The sequence below is a fragment of the Podarcis bocagei genome, assembly GCF_964188305.1.
Source record: "Podarcis bocagei genome assembly, chromosome: 12".
NCBI classification, from domain to species: domain Eukaryota; kingdom Metazoa; phylum Chordata; class Lepidosauria; order Squamata; family Lacertidae; genus Podarcis; species Podarcis bocagei.
The window spans coordinates 55,192,206-55,220,135 of NC_138137.1; the positions used below are offsets into that span (position 1 = coordinate 55,192,206).

The 27,930-nt window shown below is 47.7% G+C and overlaps 1 protein-coding gene across 1 annotated transcript; it reads right to left on the minus strand.

The window, feature by feature from the left end:
- Positions 1-603: 603 nt before the first annotated feature.
- On the minus strand, positions 604-27,930 carry HHATL (hedgehog acyltransferase like). Its single transcript, XM_081163772.1, has 12 exons — positions 27,820-27,930; positions 20,736-20,890; positions 16,623-16,690; positions 13,865-13,978; positions 11,213-11,407; positions 8,701-8,910; positions 7,764-7,935; positions 5,794-5,938; positions 3,926-3,961; positions 2,727-2,928; positions 1,739-1,880; positions 604-913 (listed from the first exon to the last, which is right to left on the minus strand). Exons 2-12 carry the CDS (start codon positions 20,839-20,841, stop codon positions 792-794), a joined length of 1,512 nt encoding a protein of 503 aa, XP_081019898.1. The 5' UTR covers positions 20,842-20,890; positions 27,820-27,930; the 3' UTR covers positions 604-791.

Below are 27,930 nucleotides of genomic sequence, written 5' to 3' on the forward strand. Positions count from 1 at the left end.
GGCATGTTTAGCCTGGAGAAGAGGAGGTTAAGGGGTGATATGATAGCCATGTTCAAATATATAAAAGGATGTCACATAGAGGAGGGAGAAAGGTTGTTTTCTGCTGCTCCAGAGAAGCGGACACGGAGCAATGGATCCAAACTACAAGAAAGAAGATTCCACCTAAACATTAGGAAGAACTTCCTGACAGTAAGAGCTGTTTGACAGTGGAATTTGCTGCCAAGGAGTGTGGTGGAGTCTCCTACTTTGGAGGTCTTTAAGCAGAGGCTTGACAACCATATGTCAGGAGTGCTCTGATGGTGTTTCCTGCTTGGCAGGGGGTTGGACTCGATGGCCCTTGTGGTCTCTTCCAACTCTATGATTCTATGGTTCTATGATTCTAAGTCCTAAGCTCTGTGGTTTAACCCACAGCGCCACCTGTGTCCCGGACTTCCTCTGTATTACCTACTATTTAATGGTTTGTGACCATGTGTAACCTTCCCGCAGAGCCAGAAGCTGGCCATAGATGAGAGGCGCTCCCAAAGAATGGCGAGGTCTGAATCACGGCACACTCACAACACAACGGCTCTTTACAGAAATAACTTGGCAGCCCTTGTGTTTGAGTCTTATAGAAAATATCTTTTTTAATTTAAATAGGGAAAGGAGTTCATTACACAGGTGAGCTTGCACGTGGCTACAGGAGATCTTCGTGGCAGCATACAGGCGCTCAGGGCTGAGGGGTCAGGCACTTTGGCCTAGCGTGTCAAAAAGCTGCGGCGGCCATTTTGCGGGCTGGCCTCTCTCCCTCTCCTTTACTCTGTCTTGTCCTTGTCTCCTTTCTCCTCCTGGAGAGCCAGGAAACGTTCTCTCTCCTTGATCAGCTGCACACCGCAGTAAGTGATGAACCAGATGGATAATGTGCTGAGGGGGAAACCTGAGGAGGAGAGCAAAGGAGAAGAGATCAACATGGCCACAGGGCAGATATTTCGTAGCTGGCCAGATAGCGTCTGTTGAGGAACAGGAATGTTATGAGAGAATGAGCATATCTGGGCCACAGTTTTAGACTGGTTTAGCAGTCATTCCCTCTCTGTACATGCTCACATGCACCTTCTACCCTTGACCCAAAAGGCATGCTCAGAGTTCAAGGACAAATTCCAGATAGGCAAAAACACTCAGGATGTGAAGCAGGGACAGTGAGAGGTGTGGCTGTGGGGAAATCCTGAGGGACAGACAGAGAGGTTTTTGAGGGGGCACATTTGGACCCTGAGCCCGAGGTTCCCCACCCCTCCCCTTCTATTAGCCTCACCTTTCTCACACTTGGGCCCCCAGATGTTGCTGGACTACAAATTCCATCATCCCTTGCTACCAGTGGTCAAGGATGATGGGAGTTGTAGTCCAACAACATCTGGGGGCCCAAGGTTGAGGAAGGCTGTGTTAGCCTGAGGTCCCTCATACTTTTAATCCAGTTCTGAGGCAGAGTTTTATGGGGAGGATGGAAGGGCCTAGGACGCCCCACACAGGGACCAGGGACAGAAGAAGTAATGTGTGCTACTGGAGATAAGTAAGGAGGTCGAGAGGCCTCAGAAACAGCAGGTGTTCAATTCCAAATATTGATCTGCATCTCTAGTAGGTTTGTTAGGTAAGCTGGCTAACGGGTACAGCCATGGTAAATATGGTTTTCAGCCCATCATGGTCAATATGGTTTTCAGCCCATGGTAAATATGGTTTTCAGCCCATTCCTCTGCCGGAGGAACGTTACCTGTTTGGAGAATTCTAGTGGTGACGAGAATGGCGAATTCGAGGCTATTGAGGGCAAGGATGTTGTACAGGACGATAGCCCAGAAGTTGGCTGCCCCAAAGAAGCCTCTAATCCGCCGAGACATTGCCTCCGACATTCTGGCCTGCCCGGGAGAAGAGACTTGTGTGAGAGTTTCTCGTGGGCATAAGTTTAAGGGTTAACACACAACCATAACAAGTATATCCACTTATAAACGTCATCTCCAACTCCTTGAAAGATTCCATCAATTGTGTCTCTGAAAAATGTTACACATCACTTGGGAAGACATGCGAGCTAATGCCAGTATACTGGAAGAAGCGAAGATCACCAGTGTCAAAGCAATGATTCTTCAACATCATCTTCATTGGACTGGTCATGTTGTGCGGATGCCTGATTATCGTCTTCCAAAGCAACTACTCTATTCCGAACTTAAAAATGGAAAGCGTAATGCTGGTGGTCAACAAAAAAAGGTTTATCAAGGCAAATCTAAAAAAATGTAGTATACACACTGACAACTGGGAAACACTGGTCTGCGAGCGCTCCAGTTGGAGAACAGCCTTTACCAAAGGTGTCATGGGCTTCAAAGACACTTGAACTCAGAACGCAAGGGAGAAACGTGCTAAGAGGAAGGCACGCTTGGCAAATCCACACCGTGATCAACTCCCACCCGGAAACCAATGTCCCCACTGTGGAAGGACGTGTGGATCCAAAATTGGCCTCCACAGTCACTTACGGACTCACTATTAAAACTGTTTATGGAAGACAATCTTACTCGGCTACGAGTGATCGCCAAAGAAGAAAAAGATGACAAGTGTATGCCGTAACGCCAGTAAAAGATCCTGCAATGTGTCTACGAACATATGCTAGTGTTGGCTGCACACATGCAACACAATAACCTCTGGAGGTATCCGCACCCTCAGCCCAGCGGGTCTTAAGAGTCTAGCAATGCATTAAGGACCAACACTTATACCTCTATGGCGGCAAACGGCTTCAGCTGAAAGAACTGCTGCACCCACAGCTCAAAATTGAGGCCAAAGCAGTTGCAGATGGACCAGATGTAAACTATTTCGCAAGGACCAAGCCAGAGGGTGGTCACAAGAAAGGTGGCGATGGTGGCTACCAGCTCCTTCAAGATGTTGTCGTGATTGCCCCCGATATAATCGTAGACGTACCTAGGAGTCAAAGCACACACACACAAAGTGAGAAGGTTAGCTCGAGGTTTCATGTCCCCAAGATGGAATAAGCTTCTTTTCTGCTGCTCCAGAGGGTAGAACCTGAAGTTGACAATTCTATGATTTGATAAGGACCTGAAGGACCAGGTGCACAGCCTGGGAGTCATTCTGGACTCACAGCTGTCCATAGAGGCACAGGTCAATTCTGTGTCCAGGGCAGCTGTTTATCAGCTCCATCTGGTACGCAGGCTGTGACCCTCCCTGCCCGCAGTCTCGCCGGGGTGGTGCATGCTCTGGTTATCTCCTGCTTGGACTACTGCAATGCACTCTACGTTGGTCTACCTTTGAAGGTGACCCGGAAACTACAACTAATCCAGAATGCGGTAGCTAAACTGGTGACTGGGAGCAGCTGCTGAGACCATATGGCACCAGTCTTGAAAGACCTACACTAGCTCCCTGTACGTTTCAGAGCACAATTCAAATGTTGGTGCTGACCTTTAAAGCCCTAAATGGCCTCGGTCCAGTATACCTGAAGGAGCATCTCCACCTCCATCTTTCTGCCCGGACACTGAGGTCCAGCGCTGAGGGCCTTCTGGCGGTTCCCTCGCTGCGAGAAGCCAAGTTACAGGGAACCAGGCAGAGGGCCTTCTCGGTAGTGGCACCCGTCCTGTGGAATGCCCCCCCCCCCAGATGTCAAAGAGAACAACAACTACCAGACTTTTAGAAGACATCTGAAGACAGGTTAGGGAAGCTTTTAATGTTTAATAGGTTATTGTATTTTAGTGTTCTGTTGGAAGCCGCCCAGAGTGGCTGGGGAAACCCAGCCAGATGGGCAGGGTATAAATAATAAATTATTATTATTAGGTGGAAATGGCGGGCACTAGATGAATATTCCCTTATTTCTCCACCACCGTCTGTGAATAGTTTGTAATGAGAGCAGAAAATCTCCCAGGGACCTCAAGAAACATTAAGTGCCATCGCCGGAAAGGAAACTTACTTGCATAGCCAGTCGTTAATCCCTCTGTCAAAGTGCCTGCGAGACAAATGCAGAAGTTAGATTAAAAAACAGAAGCTTTTGCTTTATTTGTTGCCCCTGGTTCCACATCTATTCCCTCCAGGGCACATGGCTGCTGCAAAGTGCTCTAAGCCCATGGGTGAAGTAACACAACCAGATTTTATTTTATTTACCAATTTATAATTCACGCTTTCATTTTTTAAAAAAATCCAGGCGTCACAAAGCATGCAAGAATAATATCAGCAAAAGGCTTCTGTAAAAACATCATTGAAAACCTCAATAAATACTGATTGGTTAAGAAAGAGAAACTTCCGTGTTTCAAAGGCCTGTCTAAACAATATATACGGCAAGGAATCTTTCACGGTTCTCAAGTGTGCCTTTAAATGCTGCCTCCTCCACAGTTCAAGGTGCCTTTCAAAGCCATTCAGAAGAATATAAAAATACCAAAGGCAATGAAAAGCCCACAATACCATAGAAACAAACAGTGGATTTAGAGTTATTGGAGAAATGAGATTTTTATTTTCAAGAGGCAAGCTTTGAACTGTCCCTCTTAGAAACAAGGTTTGTGTGTGTTCATGCAAGGGGTTCAAAAGTCTATTTATTTTTCCGATGGCTGTTTAATGGCTTTGTTTTATTAACTGTTGCTGCTGCATTTTCATTGGCTATTTTTTTTGGGGGGGGGTTGAAAATAGTTTTCCATTTTCCATAGTGTTTGGATTAGCCTTGAAAGCAAAGAGCTCAAGCTCAGTCGGCAGAGAATGAGACTCTTACTCTCAGGGTCCTGGGTTCGAATGCCACATTCGGCAGGATTCCTGTGTTGCAAGGGGTTGGACTAGATTAGGGCCTTTTCAGTGATGGCTCCGACCTGGTGGAATGCTCTGTCCCAGGAGACTAGGGCCCTTCAGGATTTAACCTCCTTCTGCCAGGCCTGTAAGACAGAGCTATTCCGCCTGGCCTTTAATTCAAATTCAGCCTGATCTTTTATTTCCCTTCTCTTCCCTCCCCTCTCCTTTTATGAAAATTACCTGCTCTGAGACCCCACAGCTAATTCTCCCCTGGCCTCCTCGCTGGCCCAAGTAGGACCAATTCAGCCATCTAGCCCTATATAATGCTTATTGGATAGATTTCCCCCCAATCGATTTTTGAAGTTTGAATTTTATTGTTATTCGTGCTTATACTGTATTTTATGCTGCTTCTATATAGTACACTCATACCTTAGGAAAAATACGCTTCGGGTAGAATATTTTTGGGTTGCACTCTGTGGCGACCTGGAAGTAACAGAGTGTGTTACTTCTGGGTTTTGCCGCGCACACATGCACAGACGCTCAAAATGACATCACATGCATGCGTGGAAGTGCCGAAACATGACCTGCACACGTGAAGACGCGTGGACATGGGTTACATTCACTTCGGGATGCGAACGGGGCTCTGGAATGGATCCCATTCGCATCCACAGGTACCACTGTATTACAATTAAGTGTTTTAATTGACGAGCTTTCGAACTGCTAGGTTGGCAGGAGCAGGGACCGAGCAACGGGAGCTCACCCCATCGCGGGGATTCGAACCACCGACCTTCTGATTGGCAAGTCCTAGGCTATGTGGTTTAACCCACAGCACCACCCATGTCCATTCGTATGGGACATAGTTAACTCTTTATTAGCAAAAACAGGATATGCACAGGAGTGGTCAGGCCTAATAAGCACAGCAGCTCATCTCTGGCACGTCTTGCCCCCACGAAGCAGTTCCTAAGGCTGAAAGTCTCCCCCCGCCTCTCCACAGCTGCCTAAGTCCTCTCCAGGGCAATCTCCCAAGCAATCGGAGACTGTGAAGATAAAGGTGGGGATACTCACGTTTCTGCAAAGACGTAGAGCATGGTGATGCATTTGGGTGGCTGAGGGGGGTCGAGGTGATCCAGCCTGGCGATGGTGTTGATGACCCCAAACATCACTGCGGCTTTTACCCAGTCGTAGACCAGGTTGGAGTAAGCCAGGCCAGCTGCGGGACAGAAGAGGAAGGAGAGGGGCAGAAGGTTGACGTACAAGGAAGCAAGGGCAGAGGACTATGTGAAGCATTTTGGGGAACTGGTTTGGATGCAGAAGGTCCCAGGTTCGGTCCTCAGCATCTCCAGGTAAGACAGAGGAAGACTCCCTATATGAAAACTGCCCGTCAGTGTAGACAGGACTGAGCTATATGGGTCAATGTCCTTACTCAGTATAAGGCAACTTTCCATGTACAGTGGTACCTCGGGTTACATACGCTTCAGGTTACACACTCCACTAAGCCAGAAATAGTGCTTCAGGTGAAGAACTTTACTTCAGGATGAGAACAGAAATCGTGCTCTGGTGGCGCGGCGGCAACAGGAGGCCCCATTAGCTAAAGTGGTGCTTCAGGTTAGGAACGATTTCAGGTTAAGTACGGACCTCCGGAATGAATTAAGTACTTAATCCGAGGTACCACTGTACCTATGGATGGACAAAGTCGTCCGTGTTTCATGTCTTTCCAATGTTAAATCCAGTTTTCCACATCTGCTCAGAAATTTAAGATATTTTGTTGTTGTTATTAAAAAGTCATCCTGAAAATCCACCCACAATTTAATGCAAATTTCTCCTAAAGTACACATCTTTGTGGGATGCGAGTGGCGCTGTGGGTTAAACCACTCAGCCTAGAGCTTGCTGATCAGAAGGTTGGTGGTTCGAATCCCCGCGATGGGGTGAGCTCCCGTTGCTCGGTCCCTGCTCCTGCCAACCTAGCAGTTTGAAAGCACGTCAAAAGTGCAAGTAGATAAATAGGTACCGCTCTGGTGGGAAGGTAAACAGGATTTCCGTGTACTGCTCTGGTTCGCCAGAAGCGGCTTAGTCATGCTCGCCACATGACCCTGAAACTGTACGTCGGCTCCCTCGGCCAATAAAGTGAGATAAGCGCCGCGACCCCGGAGTCGGCCACGACTGGACCTAATGGTCAGGGGCCCCTTTACCTTTACACATCTTTGTATGCAATTTGACTAGTATACATACTTTTCTTTGCATGCTAATGTATGCATTTTTGCACATGTTATCTGGCGTGAGGATTGCATTGCAAAATTCGGAGAAGTGCAAATTTCAAAGGAGAATTTTGCTTCGTTTCGCTGATTGGTTTGAGAAGTGGGAATTGGTGTCTCATGAAAACGCAGGCCTCTCCCAACATCTTTACCCCATCCCTGCATTCTACTGGAATGTCTCCCGTGAAAGTAATCTTAAGAGCACGTGGGAATGATCTATGTGGAAAACATATCGGAAATAAAATAGAGTGGCTTGCCAAATTATTGGAGTACTACAATATATCCAAAACAATGGGAGAAATTGGAAGGATCTCAAAAGAGAAGGCAGACAGGGACTGGAAGGTGTTTAAAAGATACTTGCAAAACTATATCGAAAAATCAGAACTCCTATTAGAATAAACAAGTTTCGTTTCAAATATTGGAATACTAAATAAGATGGATAACAATGTGTAATAGAAAAAGAAGTATGAAATTAGGTTAAAGGTGTGTGAAAGAAAGTAATAGAAGTGGAAAGAAATTGCAATTGAGTAGATTGGAAGTCTAACACAAAGGGTGAGGGGTGGTGGACGGTGATGGGAATTATCTGTGGGATTGAGTGTGGGTATGTTGTAGGTATGTTGTATGTATGTAGGTATGTTGTATGAAATGTATGTTTGTATGTGTATTAATGTTGAATTATTTTAACAATAAAAAAATTAAAAAATTATTTTTTTTAAAAAAAGGAAAGAAAATAAGAAAGGGGCTTCCTTTACTCCCTGAGCACAGGACTGAGGACTCACTCACCCAACGCCCAATCTGAGAGGTGGTTGACAAACTTCATGTCCGAAGGAAGGGTCAGGATATAGAAGAAGTGGAAAAAGACATCCACTGCCATGATGGCCACAAGATGAACGAAAGCATGGACACAGATGTGCCACATCTCATAGTCTTTGCGCCGCAACTCACTGATGTGCACCTGTGGTCAAGGAAAATGGGGGAGATGGAAGGACGTGTGCTTTGTTCATGGACCCAGAGAGAACATCATGTAGCATGAGTGACTGTCTCGGGGAGTATAATAATAATAATAATGATTTTTTATTTATACTCCGCCCTTCCTGGTTCAGAAAACCGGGCTCAGGGCGGCTAACAACAAATTTAAAACACTTAATTGATACAACAAAAAACAGCATAAAATACAGCATAAAACGTGAATTACAATAAACTCAGAATTCAAAAATCAATTTAGGGGGAAAATCCATCCAATAAACATTTGATGATCACCAGGGCTAGCTGGCTAAGTTAGTCCTATTTGGGCCAGTGAGGAGACCAGGGGAGAATTAGCTGTGGGATCTTCATAAAAAGGGGAGGGGGAGGGAAGGAAGGGGAACAAAAGATCAGGCTAAGTTCAAATTGAAAGCCAGGCAGAATAGCTCTGTCTTACAGGCCCTGTGGAAGGAAGTTAAATCCTGCAGGGCCTGGTCTTATGGGACAGAGCATTCCACCAGGTCGGAACCACCACTGGTGGAGGATAATCTGACTTCCTTAGGGCCCGGGACCTCTAAACTATGGTTATTCATGGACCTTAAGGTCCTTTGTGGGGCATACCAGGAGAAGCGGTCCTGTAAATACGAGGGCCCTAAGCCACAAAGGGTTGCCCAACAGACCCCCGTCCAAGAAAGGAGTAGCATGCCTTAAACTTAGGAAAGGAGCAGCAAAGAGCATGACAGTGAATCCAGCCCACCTGGTCATGGAACCGGTCAAAGGTCATGACAGGTCCGAAGAAAAAGAAGGGGAGGTAGAAATTGTATTTCAGGAGGGCGAAGATGGAGTAATTGCCTTCCTTCCTCTCGCAGTTCTCCAGGGCAAAACTCATGGCACGCATGATGCTGAAGCCGGTTCCTCCGTAAAAGAGAACATCTTGAAGATCAAAATTTCCTGTTACAAACCCATTCTGGACAAAAGAGAATAGTTACCACATATACCAAGGAAACGAGGTTGCTTCAGAGTCTCGTCTGGTGCATAGAAACCTCTCGGTTCACCCTGTGAACTAGATCTTTCAGGCAGCTCTGATCTGAACATATTTTTGAACAAGCTATATTATAATATGGGACGCGGGTGGTGCTGTGGGTTAAACCACAGAACCTAGGGCTTGCCGATCAGAAGATCGGCGGTTCGAATCCCCGTGACGGGGTGAGCTCCCATTGCTCGGTCCCTGCTCCTGCCCACCTAGCAATTCAAAAGCATGTCAAAGTGCAAGTAGATAAACAGGTACTGCTCCAGCGGGAAGGTAAACAGCGTTTCTGTGCGCTGCTCTGGTTCACCAGAAGCGGCTTAGTCATGCTGGCCACATGACCCGGAAGCTGTACGCCGGCTTCCTCAGCCAATAAAGTGAGATGAGCGCCACAACCCCAGAGTCGGTCACGACTGGACCTAATGGTCAGGAGTCCCTTTACCTTTACCTTTTATATTATAATATATCCCTTATTAACACCACCCCATTGGCGGGTTGAGCAGACGAGAATAAGTGTGGGTCCAATAGTCAAGAAGGCCATTTTTGTCCGAGCTGTAGAGGGAAGTGAGGGGCAGATGGGGTTTGTCAACCTGGGAAGGGAGCCCATCTAGGAGAAGGAAAACTCTGATTCTGAACCTCTTGTGAGGCTGATACCTGCAGCCTTGCAGGACATCTTCGGGAGAAGAAAAGCCCAAGGAGGAAAGCCTACACAAATCTGGAGTGAAGTCCCTAAGACTGTTGGATGTTGCCTTGTATGCCTCCTTCCAGCAACTCCAGTAGCCAAACTGGGAGTTGCTCTGCTTCTTTGCTCTGCTTTTCTTTGGGCTATATCAGCAAAGCTGAGAGTGGGGTGTGGTCACCTGCGCCCCAGGGAGGTCACTTTGGTGCTACTAATGCAAGAAAAACAACGCAGGAGGCAGCAACTGCGAGTTACTGGTCCCTGCAGCCACAGCTGGCGCTGTGATTCTCCAGCGATGTGGCTTCATCCCTGGAGGCACACTCCGCCGTCTCTTGAGACAGGCAGATGCCAACGAGAGGTCCGGAGGGTGGCAGCACAAGGGCCTTCTCTGCAGTGGCTCCCCTTCTGTGGAATGTTATTCCCAAAGAAATTGGCCTGGCACTTCATTATACACCTTTAGGCACCAGGCAAAAACGTTGCTTCTTAACCAGGCCTTTGGCTGACCTGATCCCATACCCTTTTAAAATGTGGCTCTTTTGGGGGGCGTAATTATTGGGTTATTGCTTTTTATTTTATATGCCGTGATCCTTTTATGTGAACTGCCCTAAGACCTCCAAGTATAGGGCAATATATAAATTCTTTTTTAAAAAATAGTTTTTATGAAGAATTTCAACACAACAAATTATCAAAACATATCATCTCCTTTTCATCCCCCCCCAATTTTTCCCCTCCCCCCTGAGACTTCCCTCAGCTCCTCTCTCTGATTTTTCAACACATGTTATTCTCTGCATATTATCAAATTGTCAAGATCCTTAAATCATCTGTCTACTTTGTTAACAATCAATAAATTTGTGTATGTTTCTTCAAAACCTGCCAAGGAGTCCAATTCGTCGTTGTTGTTTTTTAAGTAATTTGTAAAAAGCTCCCATTCTTCTTTAAAGTCACAGTTGTCCTTATCTCGAAGGCAATACAGTGGTATCTCGGGTTAAGTTCTGGAGGTCCGTTCCAGAGGTCCTGAAACTGTTCTTAACCTGAAGCACTACTTTAGCTAATGGGGCCTCCTGCTGCTGCCGCGCCGCTGGAGCAAGATTTCTGTTCTTATCCTGAAGCAAAGTTCTTAACCTGAAGCACTATTTCTGGGTTAGTGGAGTCTGTAACCTGAAGCGTATGTAACCTGAAGCGTATGTAATGCGAGGTACCACTGTATATAAATTCAATAAACAACAACAACAAATTGCCCCTCAATGCCAGCCCCATGGGGTAGGCTAAGCTGAAAGATAATAATAACTTGCTTAGTCTCCTCCAGTGAGTTCCATGGCCGAGTAATTTGGACCCTGCCTTGGATCTGGACCCTCCTGAGCCCCCTAACCCAGAGATAGCCAATGTGCTTCCATCCAGGGATTGTTGGGTTCCAACTCCCCTTGAGCCCCAGCCAGCATGACCAATGGTCAGGGAGCCCAAGAACATTTGGAGGCCACCACATTGACCATGTCTGGTCTGGTCCTGAGGACTCGGCCAGCCAAGTCCCTCTTTGGCAGGTGAGGTAGCTGCACACCGACATACCTGCCAGCTGCTAAAGGGCTCCACCTTGAAGGAAGCCAAGCTACAAAGGCCCGCGATGAAACACAGCCACTTCTGCTTAACGAGCGAGATGGTGTAGATGACCAAGCAGTGGGACAGGACGATCATCAGGTAAGTGCTGCCCATTGTTCCCAGCACGGCCAGCAGCCCGTACGCCATGTAAACCACAGACCTGTGCTGTGAGAGAACGAAATAACCTTTTGTCTACTTTTGTCACAGGCCTTTGTGGTCCGTTCTCTTCTGTTCATGGTCCGTGGGGCTAGAATCCCTTCCTCTGCAGACGTCCGTCTAAGCAGCTCCTTCAGATCTCATCTCACGTTCCTGGCTGTGCGGAAGCCTCGCTTCCCATGGGGAGTTTCCCTTTCTCCCCCAAAAACAGATTTCCAAGGGGGGAAACCACGCATTTCTGGAGATGGAGGAGAAATTGGGCTTGGTTTGCACTGGAACGCAGTCCGCCCTTGTTTTCACTCCCCCAAAACAACTGTCCTTCAAAAGTTGCACTCCTTCAAGTTCTCCAACCAAAGATGTACACAAAATGAAGTGTACATATTAGTGAAAATAGTGTGCAAACACACACACACACTCGCATCTCCACCCCCATCGATCAGCCCAGACACTGAGGTCCAGCTCTGAGGGCCTTCTGGCGGTTCCCTCATTGTGAGAAGTGAGGTTACAGGGAACCAGGCAGAGGGCCTTCTCAGTGGTGGCACCTGCCCTGTGGAACACCCTCCCGTCAGATGTCAAGGAAATAAACAACTATCTGACTTTTAGAAGACATCTGAAGGCAGCCCTGTTTAGGGAAGTTTTTAATGTTTGATGTTTTATCATGTTTTTAATACTCTGTTGGGAGCCAGCCAGATGGGCGGGGTAGAAATAATAAATTGTTATTATTCCAAGTGCTCCAAATACCAGGTTGCACACCTAGGATTCTGGGATAAAGAAGCACGGCTTTTTCATTTGTCCTGGTTCCCCTCAACCTCTGCTTCAGGGGTCTGGAAGCTTTGCCTCCTCCCAGATAATGCTTGGCTGCAGCTCCCATCTGCCCCAGCCAACATGGGGATGCTGGGAGCAACATCTAGGAAGCCAGAGGTTCTGCACACCTGCTCTGATTTCTGCAACATCTTTTCTTGTGGAGAGTTCTGGAGAACTTGGGAAGCCTGCCACACTTTGGGGACATTGGTGTATTAACTTATGGTCTCTGTGTGTGGTTTGGGAGCTGCACGGTTCAGGGGGAAAACAATGTTGTCCAGGGTTGTAAAGACTGCGGAGAGAATAACTGGGTGCACTCTTCCCACCTTGGATCAAATCTATGCTTCCAGGTGCCATAAGAAAGCTGCAGAGATAGTGCAGGATAGTGCGCACCCCGGAAATGATCTCTTTCAGCTTCTGCCTTCTGGAAGAAGGTACAGGGTTATAAAGACTAGGACTAGCCACCTGAGAAACAGTTTCTATCCAAATGCAATTTTGGTTTTAAACACAGTATAAGGAGTCTCTATGGCAGTATATTGTATTTAATTATGGGGTATCAGAGTTTTTAGGGGGCTAACCAGGCTGGGATAGCTGGGATAGCAGGCTTGTTGGTTTCTGAATGTCTGATGCAGATTTTCACTTTTGTTGTTCTGTATGGGACAATGACAATAAAGATTATCGTATTGTATCGTTTAGGTCTCTCCACTGCCCAGACATGAACATTTGTGGTTTATAGTTTTTTGCATGGATCAGAATGGCTACATTTTGCATGCCTTGAAGTATTACAGGAGAATCTGTACACAGCAATGATGCATTATCAGTGGCGTAGCGTGGGGGGTGCAGGGGGGGCTGGCCGCACCGGGCGCAACATCTGGGGGTTAGGGTTAGGGGGCGCAAATCCACGGGTTAGGGGGCACAAATTACTTGCCTTGCCCCGGGTGCTGACAACCCACGCTACGCCACTGTGCATTATGTTAAAGTCGGGGCTTCCAGTGCAATCTCAACCAACTCTACTCAGAAATAAACCCCAATGAATTCACAGGGGCTTTCTCCCTGGTAAGTTGAGTTAGAACTGCAGCCTTATCCCCTGGGATCTTGACTCCCTCAAGGCTTCCTATTCCCCACCCACCTCAAATTGCTCACTATATGACTAGTTTCTAGGTGTATTCAGTGCAATGATCCTCAAGTCCATTTCTATGACTGATTACATTGCTTGTTTAATTGCTGCTAAAGTAAATTTATTTTGGCTGCTCGAAATTAATTCACTAGATAGCTCTGGTGTATGTGTGCCTATTTAACTATCATAGGAGAGTTTAAGTTGACCAGTTTTGATCAATATGTTCAACACATTTAGACAGGCTTGAGTCAACATTATTATATTTACATGAATATATTTATATGTTGTTTCTGCAGAATCCACCATTGATTCTAACCCATGCCTTTCCCCCCAGTTCTTATTTCCATCCCCATCATTTCCAGCTTTCTTTTAATTTCCACTGGTGTGTCTTCATATAATTTTTGTTGACCTTGGTCACGATCCAGCCACAGATGAAACACTTTTCAGACGTAAGCATTTGATCCAATTGCTTGTAACAGAAACCTGCCAGCAGGTGGTGCTGTAAGCCTTACTTAACGTTAAAGGGCCAGAGTACTGTACTTGCTTACTTGAGGAGTCGTCATGGAGCAGATCTTGGCGAAGAGAACATGCCCAGAGAGGGCAAAGATGATGAAGTTTCTGAAGGAAGTGAACCACATGGCCCATTCAAAGTCAGCTGCATCCTGCAAGGACAGAGAACTGAAGCAGTAAGATCACAGAAGCTCAGATTTTCTGCTTTCACAAGCCCTGCCTCACACACAATCAACACAGCAGCCAGTCCTGCTTGCCGGAGAAAAAGTTGACACAACTTTCTGGATAATTCCAGATAGGTGTTTATTTCGGGATCGGTGCAGGTTATTCACACAAGTTTTTCTGGTCATTCACACGGCATCACAAGCATCAAAATTTGATCCTCTAACCTACCCGTCCTGTCCATTTTCTCTCGATTTACCCTTCCCCTGTCTAGAAGAAGCAACCATGTCCCTGGTTGCTGTGCAGTTGCATGGAAATATTGCAAGCAAGGGTTCCAATGGCAGGCAAAACTAAGTGCATTGCATAGGCTTAATAGGGCCAGCCCACTCATTAGGCAGAGTGGGGTCGCTGCCTCAGGCAGGTCTGGCGGCAGCAGTGAACCACCACTTGTGTTTTTAATACAGTGGTGCCTCGCAAGACGAAAATAATCCGTTCCGCGAGTCTCTTCGTCTAGCGGTTTTTTCGTCTTGCAAAGCAACCCTATTAGCGGCTTAGCGGATTAGCGCTATTAGCGGTTTAGCGGTTTAGCAGCTATTAAAGGCTTAGCGGCTTAGCAGCTAAAAGGCTATTAGCGGCTTAGCAGCTTAGAAAAAGGGGGGAGCGAAAAAAATCGCAAGACTTGCAAGACGTTTTCGTCTTGCGAAGCAAGCCCATAGGGAAATTCGTCTTGCGAAGCGCATCGAAAAACGGAAAACCCTTTCGTCTAGCGGGTTTTTCGTCTTGCGAGGCATTCGTCTTGCGGGGCACCACTGTATTCTGTTGGGAGCCACCCAGAGTGGCTGGGAAAACCAGCCAGGTGGGTGGGGTATAAATAACAACTTCTTCTTCTTCTTCTTCTTCTTCTTCTTCTTCTTCTTCTTCTTCTTCTTCTCCTTCTCCTTCTCCTTCTCCTTCTCCTTCTCCTTCTTCTTCTCCTTCTTCTCCTTCTTCTCCTTCTTGGATAAGGGCCCCAGGTGTGTGGAAAAGCCTCCCACCAGTACATGATAGGGCTTGCTGATCAGAAGGTCGGCGGTTTGAATCCCTGCGATGGGGTGAGCTCCCGTTGTTCGGTCCCTGCTCCTGCCAACCTAGCAGTTCGAAAGCACGTCAAAGTGCAAGTAGATAAATAGGTACCACTCCGGCAGGAAGGTAAACGGCATTTCCGTGCACTGCTCTGGTTCGCCAGAAGCAGCTTAGTCATCCTGGCCACATGACCCAAAAGCTGTACGCCGGCTCCCTCGGCCAGTAAAGCGAGATGAGCGCCGCAACCCCAGAGTTGGTCAAGACCGGACCTAACGGTCAGGGGTCCCTTTACCTTTTACCTGCATATTTATCAATACCAGTATCATAGGTGCCAACTGTGTGGGGCTGTGTGCGCTCCAGCCCCCACAACATTCCCCATGAAGGGGCCACGCATGCCGCAGGGGCAAGTGCGCCTGATGTCAGCACACCCAAGGGCAGAACGTATCCTTCCACCAAGTGTGCCCCTGAGGGAGCCCGCTGTGCCCGGCCTGCTGCCCAACTGAGGAGATGAGCAGCAATGCTGCCCCGACTTTCTATCTTCTGTCCACCTCCCGGGTCAGACCTGACATAGGAGTGGAGCTGAGCTGGGATGCTGGCTGCTCCCTCGTGGGGGCAGCCAGTGCCTCTCCTCCGCTCTGTCCACCCCTGAATCAGATTTGACCCGGGAGTAGAGCTCCAGTTGCGTGCTGGAACCAGACTCCAATGAGAAGAAGAAGAAGTTTGGATTTGATATCCCGCTTTATCACTATCCGAAGGAGTCTCAAAGCGGCTAACAATCTCCTTTGCCTTCCTCCCCCACAATAAACACTCTGTGAGGTGAGTGAGGCTGAGAGACTTCAGAGAAGTGTGACTGGCCCAAGGTCACCCAGCAGCTGCATGTGGAGGAGCGGGGAAGCGAACCCGGTTCCCCAGATTATGAGTCCACCGCTCTTAACCACTACACCATGCTGGCTGAGGGAGCCCGTGTGGGGGCGCCCAGTCACACTCCCTCCCAAAAATGCACCCTGGCCACGGCAGGCATGCTGACATCAGATGCATGCATACACATGAACCCGGGCACCCACTGTCCTGGGTACACTCCAGCAGGCCTGGCCAGTATTCACTGCCCTCCATGCTGAGTTTTTGGATGTTTTTCAGTGACAGGCGGTGATGCTGCTTTTGAACAAGAGCGAACATCTGTAGTAGTTGTGGCCCCATAGATCACGGGAAGTTATTGACTTCATAGATGCCTTGGCCCATAGATCTATGATTTCATAGATCTGTAGTCATGGCAGGACTATAGAGCTAGAACATGAGGCAGGTTCCTGCACCCAGTCATATTTTGTACGCCCACCCAGATGCACTTACCCATATGTCTCCCAGTCTTCATTTATGCCTACACAATTCACACATGCTCCACCCACATCCCTCCTTCATGCAAATTCACTGAACAGCCCCTCCGACAGCTCTGGAGGCAACGGGAATTTTTGGCAAATTTTAAACAGGTGTGAATATTCATTGCAGCCTGGACCGGCCCAGCCCCCTTCTAAGCAGCGACTGGCCAAAGATGGCCCCGAAAATTGTACCGCTCACCATTTTCCTGCCAAAGTAATGCCATCCTGGTTTAATGTTCTCCCGGAAAGCTTTTCGGTTCATGCTTTCTGAAAGAGAAAATGTGTTACTTGTTGGGGGAAGCACTGGGTTGCATCGAGAAAACACCTTGGCTCGGCCAATCTAGTTCCCTCCAGGCATTCTGAACTACAACTCTGTTATGTACTGAGTTTAATAGGATCAAATTACAGCAGTCTGATTGGTCCTAGAACAATAGGATCCAGAATGCAGTAGTCTGATTGGTCCACAGGAGCCACCCAATCCAACTCCAGGTGGAAGTGAAGCCGCAACCTGATTAGCCTACAGGAGAATCCCAGATTTAGCCAATTGTGTGGCGCCCATTGTGTAAATAATGTATATAAAGCAGATATTTCGGGGGAACTTGCATTCCTCACTACTATGAGCTGAATAAAAAGCATGAAATCCACACTCGACTCTGAGTATATTTCATGTACTGAGCTGAATCCTAGAAAAATAGGATCCAGAATGCAGCAGTCTGATTGGTCTGCGGGAGCCACCCAATCCAACTCCAGGTGGAAGTGAATCAGCGACCTGATTGGCCTGCGGGAGCAACCAATCAGGCTTCTGGAGGAGGTGAATCCTCAACCTGATTGGCCTACAGGAGCAGCCCGGAATTAGCCAATCACGTGGGGACCATTGTGTAAATAATGTATATATAGCCAGACGTTTGGGGGGAAGTTTCATTCATTGCTTCTACGAGCTGAATAAAGAGCATGAAATTCACACTCGACTCCAAGTATATTTCAAACTCCCACTGCATCAATCACCTGGCATCCTCCTGACCAGAGTTATTGCACCATGCCAGGATGGAGGGGAGGGGAAAGGCAAGGCAGTGGCAAGGTTGTTGCAAACACCTTGGCAGAACCACCAGATTGGCTCCACTAGCGTGTGTGCACCATGCCCGTCTCTCCACTGCACCCTTACTTTTCCCCATGTTGGTATGCTGCAAAAACTCAGCCAGATGGTATACTGCGGTGACTCGGTGACTCGCCACAATGTCCACTGCCCTTATTTGGTCACTTGGGAAAAAAGCCATGTCCACAATCTGTTACGGTCATTTTGTGGTACACAACTGCATGCTCTGGGTAGCTTCTGGTACCTGGCACAGACAAAGGGTGGAACCAGGGGTAAGTCAGGGGGTGAGCTGCACATGTACGAAAGTGGCACATCGCCATGTTGCTACGGCAACACACCATCAGCTCCAACTCAACTTGGCACAACAGAGGCGACGGGGTGGCGGGGAATGAGCCACACACAGAGGCCTGCACCCTTGTGTGCAACATCTGTGCAATGGCGCACTGGGGCTGAGCTTAGGAACCTGGCACCCTACTGCGTATGCCCTGGCGACTCCAGGGAGCCTAGGCAGGTGCCAGAATGCTGACCTTTACTCCAAGCGTTATGGAGCAACTTCAAAACTTCTGGCCGAATGCTTGGCTTTGGCTCAACAGGCTCTGTCCTTCCGTTTTACCCTCTTAATCCTCCTTCCCAAATGCAACAAAACTTTAAGTTGGCGTGACAGCGCTGCCTTCCCAGCCTCCCTGTATCATTGCACCACTGTCTGTGTTAAATCCCAATGCTCATGTAGCTCTTTAAGGAGCACAGGGTGCTAATACCACAGTGTAACTACTGTATTTTCCGCTCTATAGGACGCACCGGATGATAAGACTCACCTAGTTTGGGGGGGAGGAAACAAGAAGAAAAAAATTCTGAACCCCAGAAGCCAGAACAACAAGAGAGATCTGGCTTCTTGGATAGCCTCATGCTGTTCTGGCTTGAGGGACAGCCTTTGAAGCCTCCGCAGAGCAGGGGGGTGAAGGCCCCCCACTGCCCTGCGGAGGCTTTGCGCAGCTAACCCCAAGCTAGAACAGCAAGACGGAGCGCTGCGCAGCGCTCCGGCTCCCTGTTCTGGCTTTGGGCTTAGCTGCGCAGCCTGCATTCACTCTATAAGACGCACACACATTTTCCTTTACTTTTTAGAAGGGAAAAAGTGTGTCCTATAGAGCGAAAAATACGGTATACAATGAAAACTATTGTTATTGTTGTTGTTAAAAAGCAAGGGGCTATATTTTCCCTTGCTGTGGGCAGGCTTAAGGCTTCTCCAGACTGATGGGGGTGGGGCTGAGGGTCCCCCCCGCTACATTTCATTGATGCAATCAGTGTCATTAATAATAACAATAACAATAACAATAATTTATTATATATACCACACCCATCTGGCTGGGTTTCCCCAGCCATTCTGTGTGGCTTTCAACAGAATATTAAAATATAATAATCAATTAAACATTAAAAGCTTCCCTAAACAGGGCTGCCTTCAGATGTCTTCTAAAAGTCTGGTAGTGGTTTTTCTCTTTGACAACTGGTGGGAGGGCGTTCCACAGGGCGGGCGCCACTACCGAGAAGGCCCTCTGCCTGGTTCCCTGTAACTTGGCTTCTCACAGGGAGGCAACCGCCAGAAGGCCCTCAGCGCTGGATCTCAGTGTCTGGGTAGAACGATGGAGGTGGAGACGCTCCTTCAGGTATACTGGACCGAGGCCTTTTAGGCTTTAAAGGTCAGCACCAACACTTTGAATTGTGCTCAGAAATGTAGGTCTTTCAAGACCGGTGTTATGTGGTCTTGGCGGCCGCTCCCAGTCACCAGTCTGGCTGCCGCATTCTGGATTAGTTGTAATTCCAGGTCACCTTCAAAGGTAGCCCCACATAGAGCGCATTGCAGTAGTCCAAGCGAGAGATCCATCTCAGTGGCGGATTTGCACCAGACCATCCACACACCGTTCGGCTTTATTTGCGGTTCTGCAATGCTTCCCTGCTGCTACTGAGTTCTTTCTGCCTGGGGGGGGGGATTTGTTCTCTAGCACAAGAAAAGTAGGAACCCACCCCCACCCTGCAAAATAAAAGCTTGTGGCACAAAATTATACAGGATTTCAGCAGGAAGTCAAGGGGCATGAGCTGATGGGGAACAAAGCAGTCTGTTGTCCCCTAAACTTTTGCAGGCGCAGGCAGAATCGAAAGTGTGTTTGCATATATCTGCCTCAATACTCTTATAAGAACCTAAGATGAGCTGGATCAGGCCAATGGCACATCTAGTTCAGCATCCTGGCTACATCTGACCCTTTTGGGAGGCTCATTTCTTTGAATTTGCCTTCTTTCACTGGGTGGAAGCTGGAATATTATTGTGTTACCAGAGCTCTGAATCTTTTCCATTTTGTTTCTGTTTATTCACGTTATTTCATTTGCAGTAGTATCTCTGGTTAAGAACTTCATTCGTTCCGGAGGTCCGTTCTTAACCTGAAACTGTTCTTAACCTGAGGTACCACTTTAGCTAATGGGGCCTCCTGCTGCCGCCGCGCAATTTCTGTTCTCATCCAGAGGTAAAGTTCTTAACCCGAGGTACTACTTCCGGGTTAGCGGAGTCTGTAACCCGAAGTGTTTGTAACCCGAGGTACCACTGTATATATCCCACCTTTCTTTCATGGAACTTAAGGCAGCATACAGAGTTCTCTTTCCCATTTTATCCTTTCAGCAATCCTTTGACATAAGTTAGGCTGAGAGTATCTCTCTAGCTAGCTTCATGGCTGAGTGGGAATTCGAACCCTGGTCCAGCACTCTAACTGCTGCACCACACTGGCTCTCAATATGTTTTGTTTATATGTTTATTTATAAAATCATCTCTCTGCCTGGTTCTCAGGAGTCTATTCAGGCCATGCCCCTTCCCAAGCCACACCCCTTCCTGAGCCACACCCACACCCTGCCTTGCACCCTCATTGGCTGTTTTTGCCTAGCTATAATGCATCCTTGTCCTCTGATAGAACTTCAAGCCTGCCTTGATGGACAATAGAGAGGGAGGTGGAAGCAAATTATCATTGGTTGCTCCACCCACTTTGGCTTATGGCCCCGCCCACCCTGGCATGTGGCCCCAAGAAGCTTGCCCAGGAGAGAATGTGGCCCTCAGCTGAAGAAGAAAAAACTCTCCGCCCTTGTTTTATAGGACAAGTGGAAAAAGGGAGATGTCCTCTCCTCTGGCCCAGCTGACTCAAAGTCCCATTCTCTTGGCCTTGACTGGACGGAAAAAGTTACCTCTGGAGCTTTCGAAGATCTCCTGCCCGCTGTAAACGATGGCACCTGCCACGACCAGAGCGTAGAGCCCCAGCTCGTAAGTGGGCAACTGAGCTTTAATGCCCATGTTGGAGGATCGCTGCTGCCACAAAAGCCAACTCGAAGGGGATCCAGATCTGCAGAGGGAAGGAAGCAGGGGGAGATACCTTCACATTTCATGGAGTTGGTTGTGGGCTCCAAGGCATCGCGGGAGTTATTCTGCCCGCAGAGCTGTCTTCATTCATACATGTGCAGGGTGAATATTCCCAGCACAATATTCAGCTGTCCCTAGTCTAATGGGTGGTGCTGTGGATTAAACCACAGAGCCTAGGGCTTGCCGATCGGAAGGTCGGTGGTTCGAATCCCTGCGACGGGGTGAGCTCCTGTTGCTCGGTCCCTGCTCCTGCCAACCTAGCAGTTCGAAAGCACGTCAAAGTGCAAGTAGATAACTAGGTACTGCTCCAGCGGGAAGGTAAACAGTGTTTCCGTGCGCTGCTCTGGTTCGCCAGAAGTGGCTTAGTCATGCTGGCCACATGACCCGGAAGCTGTACGCCGGCTCCGTCGGTCAATAAAGCGAGATGAGCGCCGCAACCCCAGAGTTGTCCGTAACTGGACCTAATGGTCAGGGGTCCCTTTACCTTTACTTTACTACACCCACCCAGCCACCCCTTGGCCAGTTCCTGCACCCTTAACAGAAGCTTTTTCAGCCTTGGCCCCGATCTGGTGGAACTCTCTGTCACAAGAGACTAAGGCCCTGCGGGACTTGACATCTTTCCGCAGGGCCTGCAAGACAGAGCTGTTCCACCAGGCCTTTGGCCAAGGCACAGTCTGACGCCCTCTTTCTGTAATCCTCATAGAACTCTAGCCCAAGGGTTGCCATTAATTTGACTCTGAATTGATTTTAGAATGAATTGATTTTAGAATGTGTTTCAATTAATTGATTGTGATTTTATGTAAACTGTGTTACTTTTACTGTTGTTAGCTGCTCTGAGCCCGGCTTCAGCTGGGGAGAGCGGAATATAAAAAAAATGTTGTTGTTGTTGTTAGGCTAACATGCAAAAATTCAAGTAGTGAAGCTTTTTCCAGCAGAAAGATAAGTAGTGGGGGATATTCCACTCCAACTTATTTTTGTGCATGTATATATGTTTGTAGATAGTGTGCATTCTACCCACAATGCACTGTGAACTGCCACCTATACACTCCTAGCTAAGATATCATCCTACCCACAACTGTATCAGGCCTCGAACTCGCTGCTATCAGCTGCCCACAGTAGCCCCGGCTGCTATTATCTTCCCATGGGTCATATTCCCACAGAGTCAATAACTTAATGGAAGCCCACACCCAGCCCAAGCCCCCAAGCAGACAGGAAACCTCCCAAAGTACGACCAAGCAGATGTTGTTCTTGAGGTGTCGTACAAACTTCATGCACCCAAGGGAGCCAGCCCTGTTGGGTTCTGCTCGTTCTTTGGACTGAACACTACAGTCAGCACAGAAAGGAATAGAAAGGAATAACGTGGGAGTGACTCCAGAGCAGAACTGGCCCTGGACTGCAAAAAGCAACGATATTGGTGACCAGGGCCGGCCCGCCCATGAGACAGACTGAGGCAGCTGCCTCAGGTAGCAAAATCTCAAGGGGACACCCCTGCCACCACCATTGGAAAAGCAAGGAGAAGCAGCAATGGCTTCCAGGCAGATCTTGCGGCGCTATAGTGAGATCTCACCACCACTTCTCCAGGGCTGAGCCTAGTAACTGAGGTTTCAGGAAGTGTGGGACAGTGGGGGGGGGGGGGATGGCAAAATGGGATGGGCCACCCCTGCTATGAATGCAGCTCAGAATGGGAATCACTGCTTTCCTGAGCCCTTAGTTATTTTTTAGGATATTTTAAAATAAATAAATTATAAGTTGTGTGTACCATGTTTCTCAATTTGATCCTTTTACATGGTTTTGTATGTTTTGTGGAATTTTGTGCATGGTGATTTGCTGTTATTTTTTTATTGATTATAGGTTGGCACTTCTTTATTTCAATTGATAAGTGTAAACTGTTTAATTATTATTTGCCATCCTTTAATTTTACTGTTTACTATTAGACTCTAATGGATTATTGAATGTTGCTTTATTTGATATGTTGTTTATTTTAAAGTTATTGTGATTTTTTTTTATATACAGTGGTACCTCGGTTTAAGAACAGCCCTGTTTACGAACTACTCGGTATATGAACTCTGCAAAACCGGAAGTAGTGTTCCGGTTAGCGAAATTTACCTCGGTCTACGAACGGAATCCGAATGGGGGAAGGGCACTGGTGGCAGGAAGCCTCATTAGGGAAAGTGCACCTCAGTTTAAGAACAGCTTTGGTTTAATAATGGACTTCCGGAACGGATTAAGTTCGTAAACCGAGGTACCACTGTATATTGTATCAGATTGTTACTATTAATGTTTGATTTTTATGATGTTTTTATATGTATTGGAAACCGCCCAGAGTGTCTGGGGCAACCCAGCCAGATGGGCGGGGTATAAATATATTGTATAGTAGTAGTAGTAGTGGTAGTAGTAGTAGTGGTGGTGGTAGTAGTAGTAGTATTTGCACTAGGCAGCTGTCTTCCAGTACAGTGGCATCTGTTAGAATTCCTGCTCCATGACTGCAGTCATGGGATTGTTGTCTATCACATGACGGTGTATGTTTTGACTCCACAGAGTGGGAAGTGACGGAGACAGGATGTTTGTGTTACTGTGTTCCATGAAGTGGGACTATTGTCCTTTGTCCTTTTTCTCTTTGCTGTCTGATGCTAGAGAGAGAGGGAGCCATGTTGCAGTGCTCCATGAGTGTTTATATGTCAATAAAGTAGATTAGCCAAAATGCTGAGTTGCTGAGGTCTGTCACACAAGCTGCAAAGACTCTGTAGATCCCTAAGTGTGCCGATGTCTGTTGGCATCGGTCACTGTGATGTTCGGGTGGAAGAAAGCTTTTGAAGCTCCCGAACGATCAACCAGGAGGGAGAGAACATGCCAGTGGGGCATGTGTCTCTGCCAGGGTCCTACTCGAGTGTAGGGACAAGCTCTTCTGCCAGCTGAGGGAGCTCTTTGTAATGTACGATTGCATCTTATGTGCATTTAACTTGCATGATTTCAACCATACGCGGCTGAAGGCCGACTGGTTTAAATTGTGTGTGTGAAATGCAAAGAAAGCAGAGATCTTAAATGTTCTTCATGTGCCAGGCTCATTTGAGGTTACTCAGCACGTAAAGAGCTGTTAAGTTCTCCACCTTGCTGGGACCCTGCTCAGTGCGCCGCCTCTCATGTGAGCCCCCCAGAACCTGCTCTCTATGCGCCGGGTAGCTGGAGCAAGGAAGAGGTTTTAAGGTCTCCAACTTGCTTGCTGGGCAAGGTGAGCTTGCCTCTAGGAACAGGGGGTGAGGTTTTCTCCCTTCCAGACATCACCTGCAAGAACAGTTCCAAGGGATCGGGAATCCGCAATTTTCGTGCGCACACAGAACCCTTGGATCCAAACCACCCATGTAAGATTCACTTGTACTGTCTGTCCATGGGGAAATGTGTCAATCTGTCTTTTGCCCCGGGCAGCAAAATGTCTTAGGCTAGCCCTGGGGTAGGGGAGGAGAGAATCCCATAATAATCAGTGCTGGATTTACGTATAAGCTAAACAAAGCTAAAGCTTAGGGCCACACTCTCTTGGGCCTCCTACCAAAAAAAAATTAAAGGAAAAAATACTGGATGTACATTTCCAAAATATAAGATAAAAAACAAATAAAATAAAACCTACATACAGCAACTGTGTTTTGTGTTGTGTAGGCTCCTACGATGTAAGTCATGGGCCCCGCCTGCTAGCCTGCTCCCTAAAATATCACTGGTTTAGATACCTATTAGGTCCATAAATTACCACATAGCATATATTCAACACACAAAACAGTGCCAATTTGTTGTTGACAAAGGACAGCTGGACATATAAAGGGCCCCATTACCTTCAGTAGCTTAGGGCCTCATCAAACCTAAACCCAGTCCTAATAGTAATAATAATAATAATAATAATAATAATAATAATAATAATAACCCAGATCCTATAGTTTTTAACACCAGCCTGGCACTCTGAAATCTACATGCTATTGATTTCAGTGGGATCCAACAAGGGATGGGGAACCCACAGCCCTCCAGATGTTCCTGAACTTCAATTTGCATCAGCCCAAGCCGGCAGGACCAGTGGTTTGACTTTGGAATGGTGGGAGTTAAAGTTTGGTAACACCTGGAGCCCCACAAGTCCTCCATCCCTGGGACACAGCCAGCCATGCACTCTGTTCTTTGACTGAACGCAATGCTGCTACTTAAGGGTGCTTTAGCTTCTGGCTGGATCGGGGCCATATTTTTTTTTTAGCAGGCCCATGCAGCCACGTACACAACTTTTTTGTCATTCCTTCACGGATATGGTATATTGTAGTGTGCAGAGGATGCAGCTCGAATAATAATAATAATAATAATAATAATAATAATAATAATAATAATAATAATTTATTTATACCCTGCCCATCTGGCTTAGTTTCCCCAGCCACTATGGGCAGCTCCCAATCGAGTGTTAAAAACAATACAGCATTAAATATTAAAAGCTTCCCTAAACAGGGCTGCCTTCAGATGTCTTTTAAAGATAGGATAGCTGCTTATTTCCTTCACATCTGAAGGGAGGGTGTTCCACAGGGCGGGTGCAACTAGCAAGAAGGCCCTCTGTCTGGTAACCTCACTTTTCACAATGAGGGAACCGCCAGAAGGCCCTCGGCGCTGGACCTCAGTGTCCGGGCTGAACGATGGGGGTGGAGACGCTCCTTCAGGTATACTGGGCCAAGGCTGTTTAGGGCTTTAAAGGTCAACACCAACACTTTGAATTGTGCTGGGAAACGTACTGGGAGCCAATGCAGATCTCTCAGGACTGGTGTTATGTGGTCTCGGCGGCCGTTCCCAGTCACCAGTCTAGCTGTCGCATTGTGGATTAATTGCAGTTTCCGGGTCACCTTCAAAGGTAGCCCCACGTAGAACGCATTGCAGTCGTCCAAGCGGGAGATAACCAGAGCACGCACCACTCTGGCAAGACAGTCTGTGGGCAGGTAGGGTCTCAGCCTGCGTACCACATGGAGCTGATAAACAGCCGCCCTGGACACAGAATTGACCTGTGCCTCCATGGACAGCTGTGAGTCCAGAATGACTCCCAGGTTGTGTACCTGGTCAAGGGCAGTTACCTCATCCAGGACCAGAGAGTCCCCCACCTCCTCCCACCCCCTGTCCCCCCAAAACAGTACTTCTGTCTTGTCAGAATTCAACCTCAATCTGTTAACAGGAAGCTCACAATGGTTAGAGCTACGGGTTGTTGAAGCTCCTAGTCTTTACGGTTAATTTCTCCTTCTGCATAGGGGTTACCATCAGGGAATATCTTTGAAGCAAGAAAGGTCCCTGCTTTGCAGAACTACAGCCCCTCCAAGTGTCCCTATTTTCCAGGGGCAGTTTGGGATTTACAGAAGCCGTCGCGGTTTCTGATTTGATCCTGGAATGTCCCGCATTTCCTTAGGACGTCCCTATTTTCGCCGGATAAATTTCGGAGGGTATGGAATTATGTGGCCCCTGAGCCGAGGAGATAAGTAACTATACAACCTTTAGAAGACATCTGAAGGCAGCCCTGTAGAGGGTTAGGGTTTTGTAATGTTTAATGCTTTATTATGTTTTTATATATGTTGGAAGCTGCCCAGAGTGGCTGGGGCAACCCTATCAGATATGTGGGGTAACAGTAGTAGTAGTAAAGGTAAAGGGACCTCTGACCATTAGGTCCAGTTGTAGTAGTAATAATTGTAATAATATTACAGTGGATGCTCGGGTTGTGAACGTGATCCGTGCGGAATGCACATTCGCAACCCGCAGTGTTCGCAACCCGTGCCTGCACATGCGCGGGTTGCGATTCAGCACTTCTGCACATGTGCAAAGCGCAATTTAGCACTTCTGCGCATGTGCGACCACCGAAACCCGGAAGTAACCCATTCTGGTACTTCCCGGTTTTGGCAGTCCGCAACCTGAAAAAACGCAACCTGAAGCGTCTGTAACTTGAGGTATGACTGTAGTGAAAATGAGGTACCTAATTTCATCAAAGGAAAACTGGAGGGTGTGGAACAAGTTAGAAAGTGCCCTCAATGCAGCAGAGCTAGCTTGCCACAATTTTAAAGTAAAATAATTCTGTCTAAAGAGGGCTAACCCCCCCACTGCCTGAACAGACACATATACGGCCCCAGTAAGGCCAGAGGTCAGAATGACCTAATTGCACCCCTGCCTTTGCATCAATTAAAAAAACCCAACCCACTGTTCTTTGGTCCTGGAAGAAACGCTCAGGTGTGTTAATTCTACTGGCTCTATCCTGCATCGATTACGCCGAATGTTTTTTTAAAGGGAAGCTGCATTATTGATCACGGTGGCAAGGGAGGGAGACAGTTAATGGAGCCTGGGTCTTAAATAGCATAAGGCAGGGAATGGCACTGTAGCTGGGGTGAGGCGGGGCGGAGAGGGAAATCATCTGCAAAGCAGCCGTCCTGTCCAATTTTAGCTTAGTAATTGCTCTATCTGCAGCCGGCGGCGCAATGTGATAGCAGAGGCGATCGTTTTCCTGGGGCAGCCTCTGACAGGCGCTCGGAGATGCACCGAGCGTGGAAGTTTTACGGCCTTTTCGAACGAGCTTTCTTTGCCTGACTCTTTTGTTGTTGTTGTTGCTCCAGTGAACACACCTGCATGTGACGTCCCAAGGACCTCTCACCGTTGCGATGCCAGTATATCGATATCGAAGCTGCCACACTGTGGATGAATGCCATGGCCAGAAGCAGTTCCCTCCGACTTGCCCTCCGCACACCTCTCTCCTTCCAGCTGAGCGCACATGCCGTTTAACCCTTCGCTAGCCAGCAGCTGTGCCACTAGCGAATCCCACACAGAAGCGGCAGCGGCTGCAGGGGACAACCGGCTGGCAACTTAAACCACGCGCCAGATTTTGCCCTACCCAAACCCCCTTGGCAGCATGCAGATTCCCCTCTCACTGACCTTGAGAAACAAGCTGGCCAAGTTCAGCACCACCACCGGCCTGGAGAATAAAGGGGAGGTCTAGGATAAGAGGAGGCAGAGGAGGAGGCCGGGGCAACCTCTGTTTGAAAG

Excerpts from the sequence above, each read along its gene's own strand:
- HHATL (XM_081163772.1), bottom strand. The coding sequence starts at position 20,841 with ATGGGCATTAAAGCTCAGTTGCCCACTTACGAGCTGGGGCTCTACGCT. Across the intron at positions 8,911-11,212 it reads AGCCCTTTAGCAGCTGGCAG|AATGGGTTTGTAACAGGAAA; the intron begins GTATGTCGGTGT and ends TCTTTTGTCCAG. Across the intron at positions 914-1,738 it reads CACTAGAATTCTCCAAACAG|GTTTCCCCCTCAGCACATTA; the intron begins GTAACGTTCCTC and ends TCTCCTCCTCAG.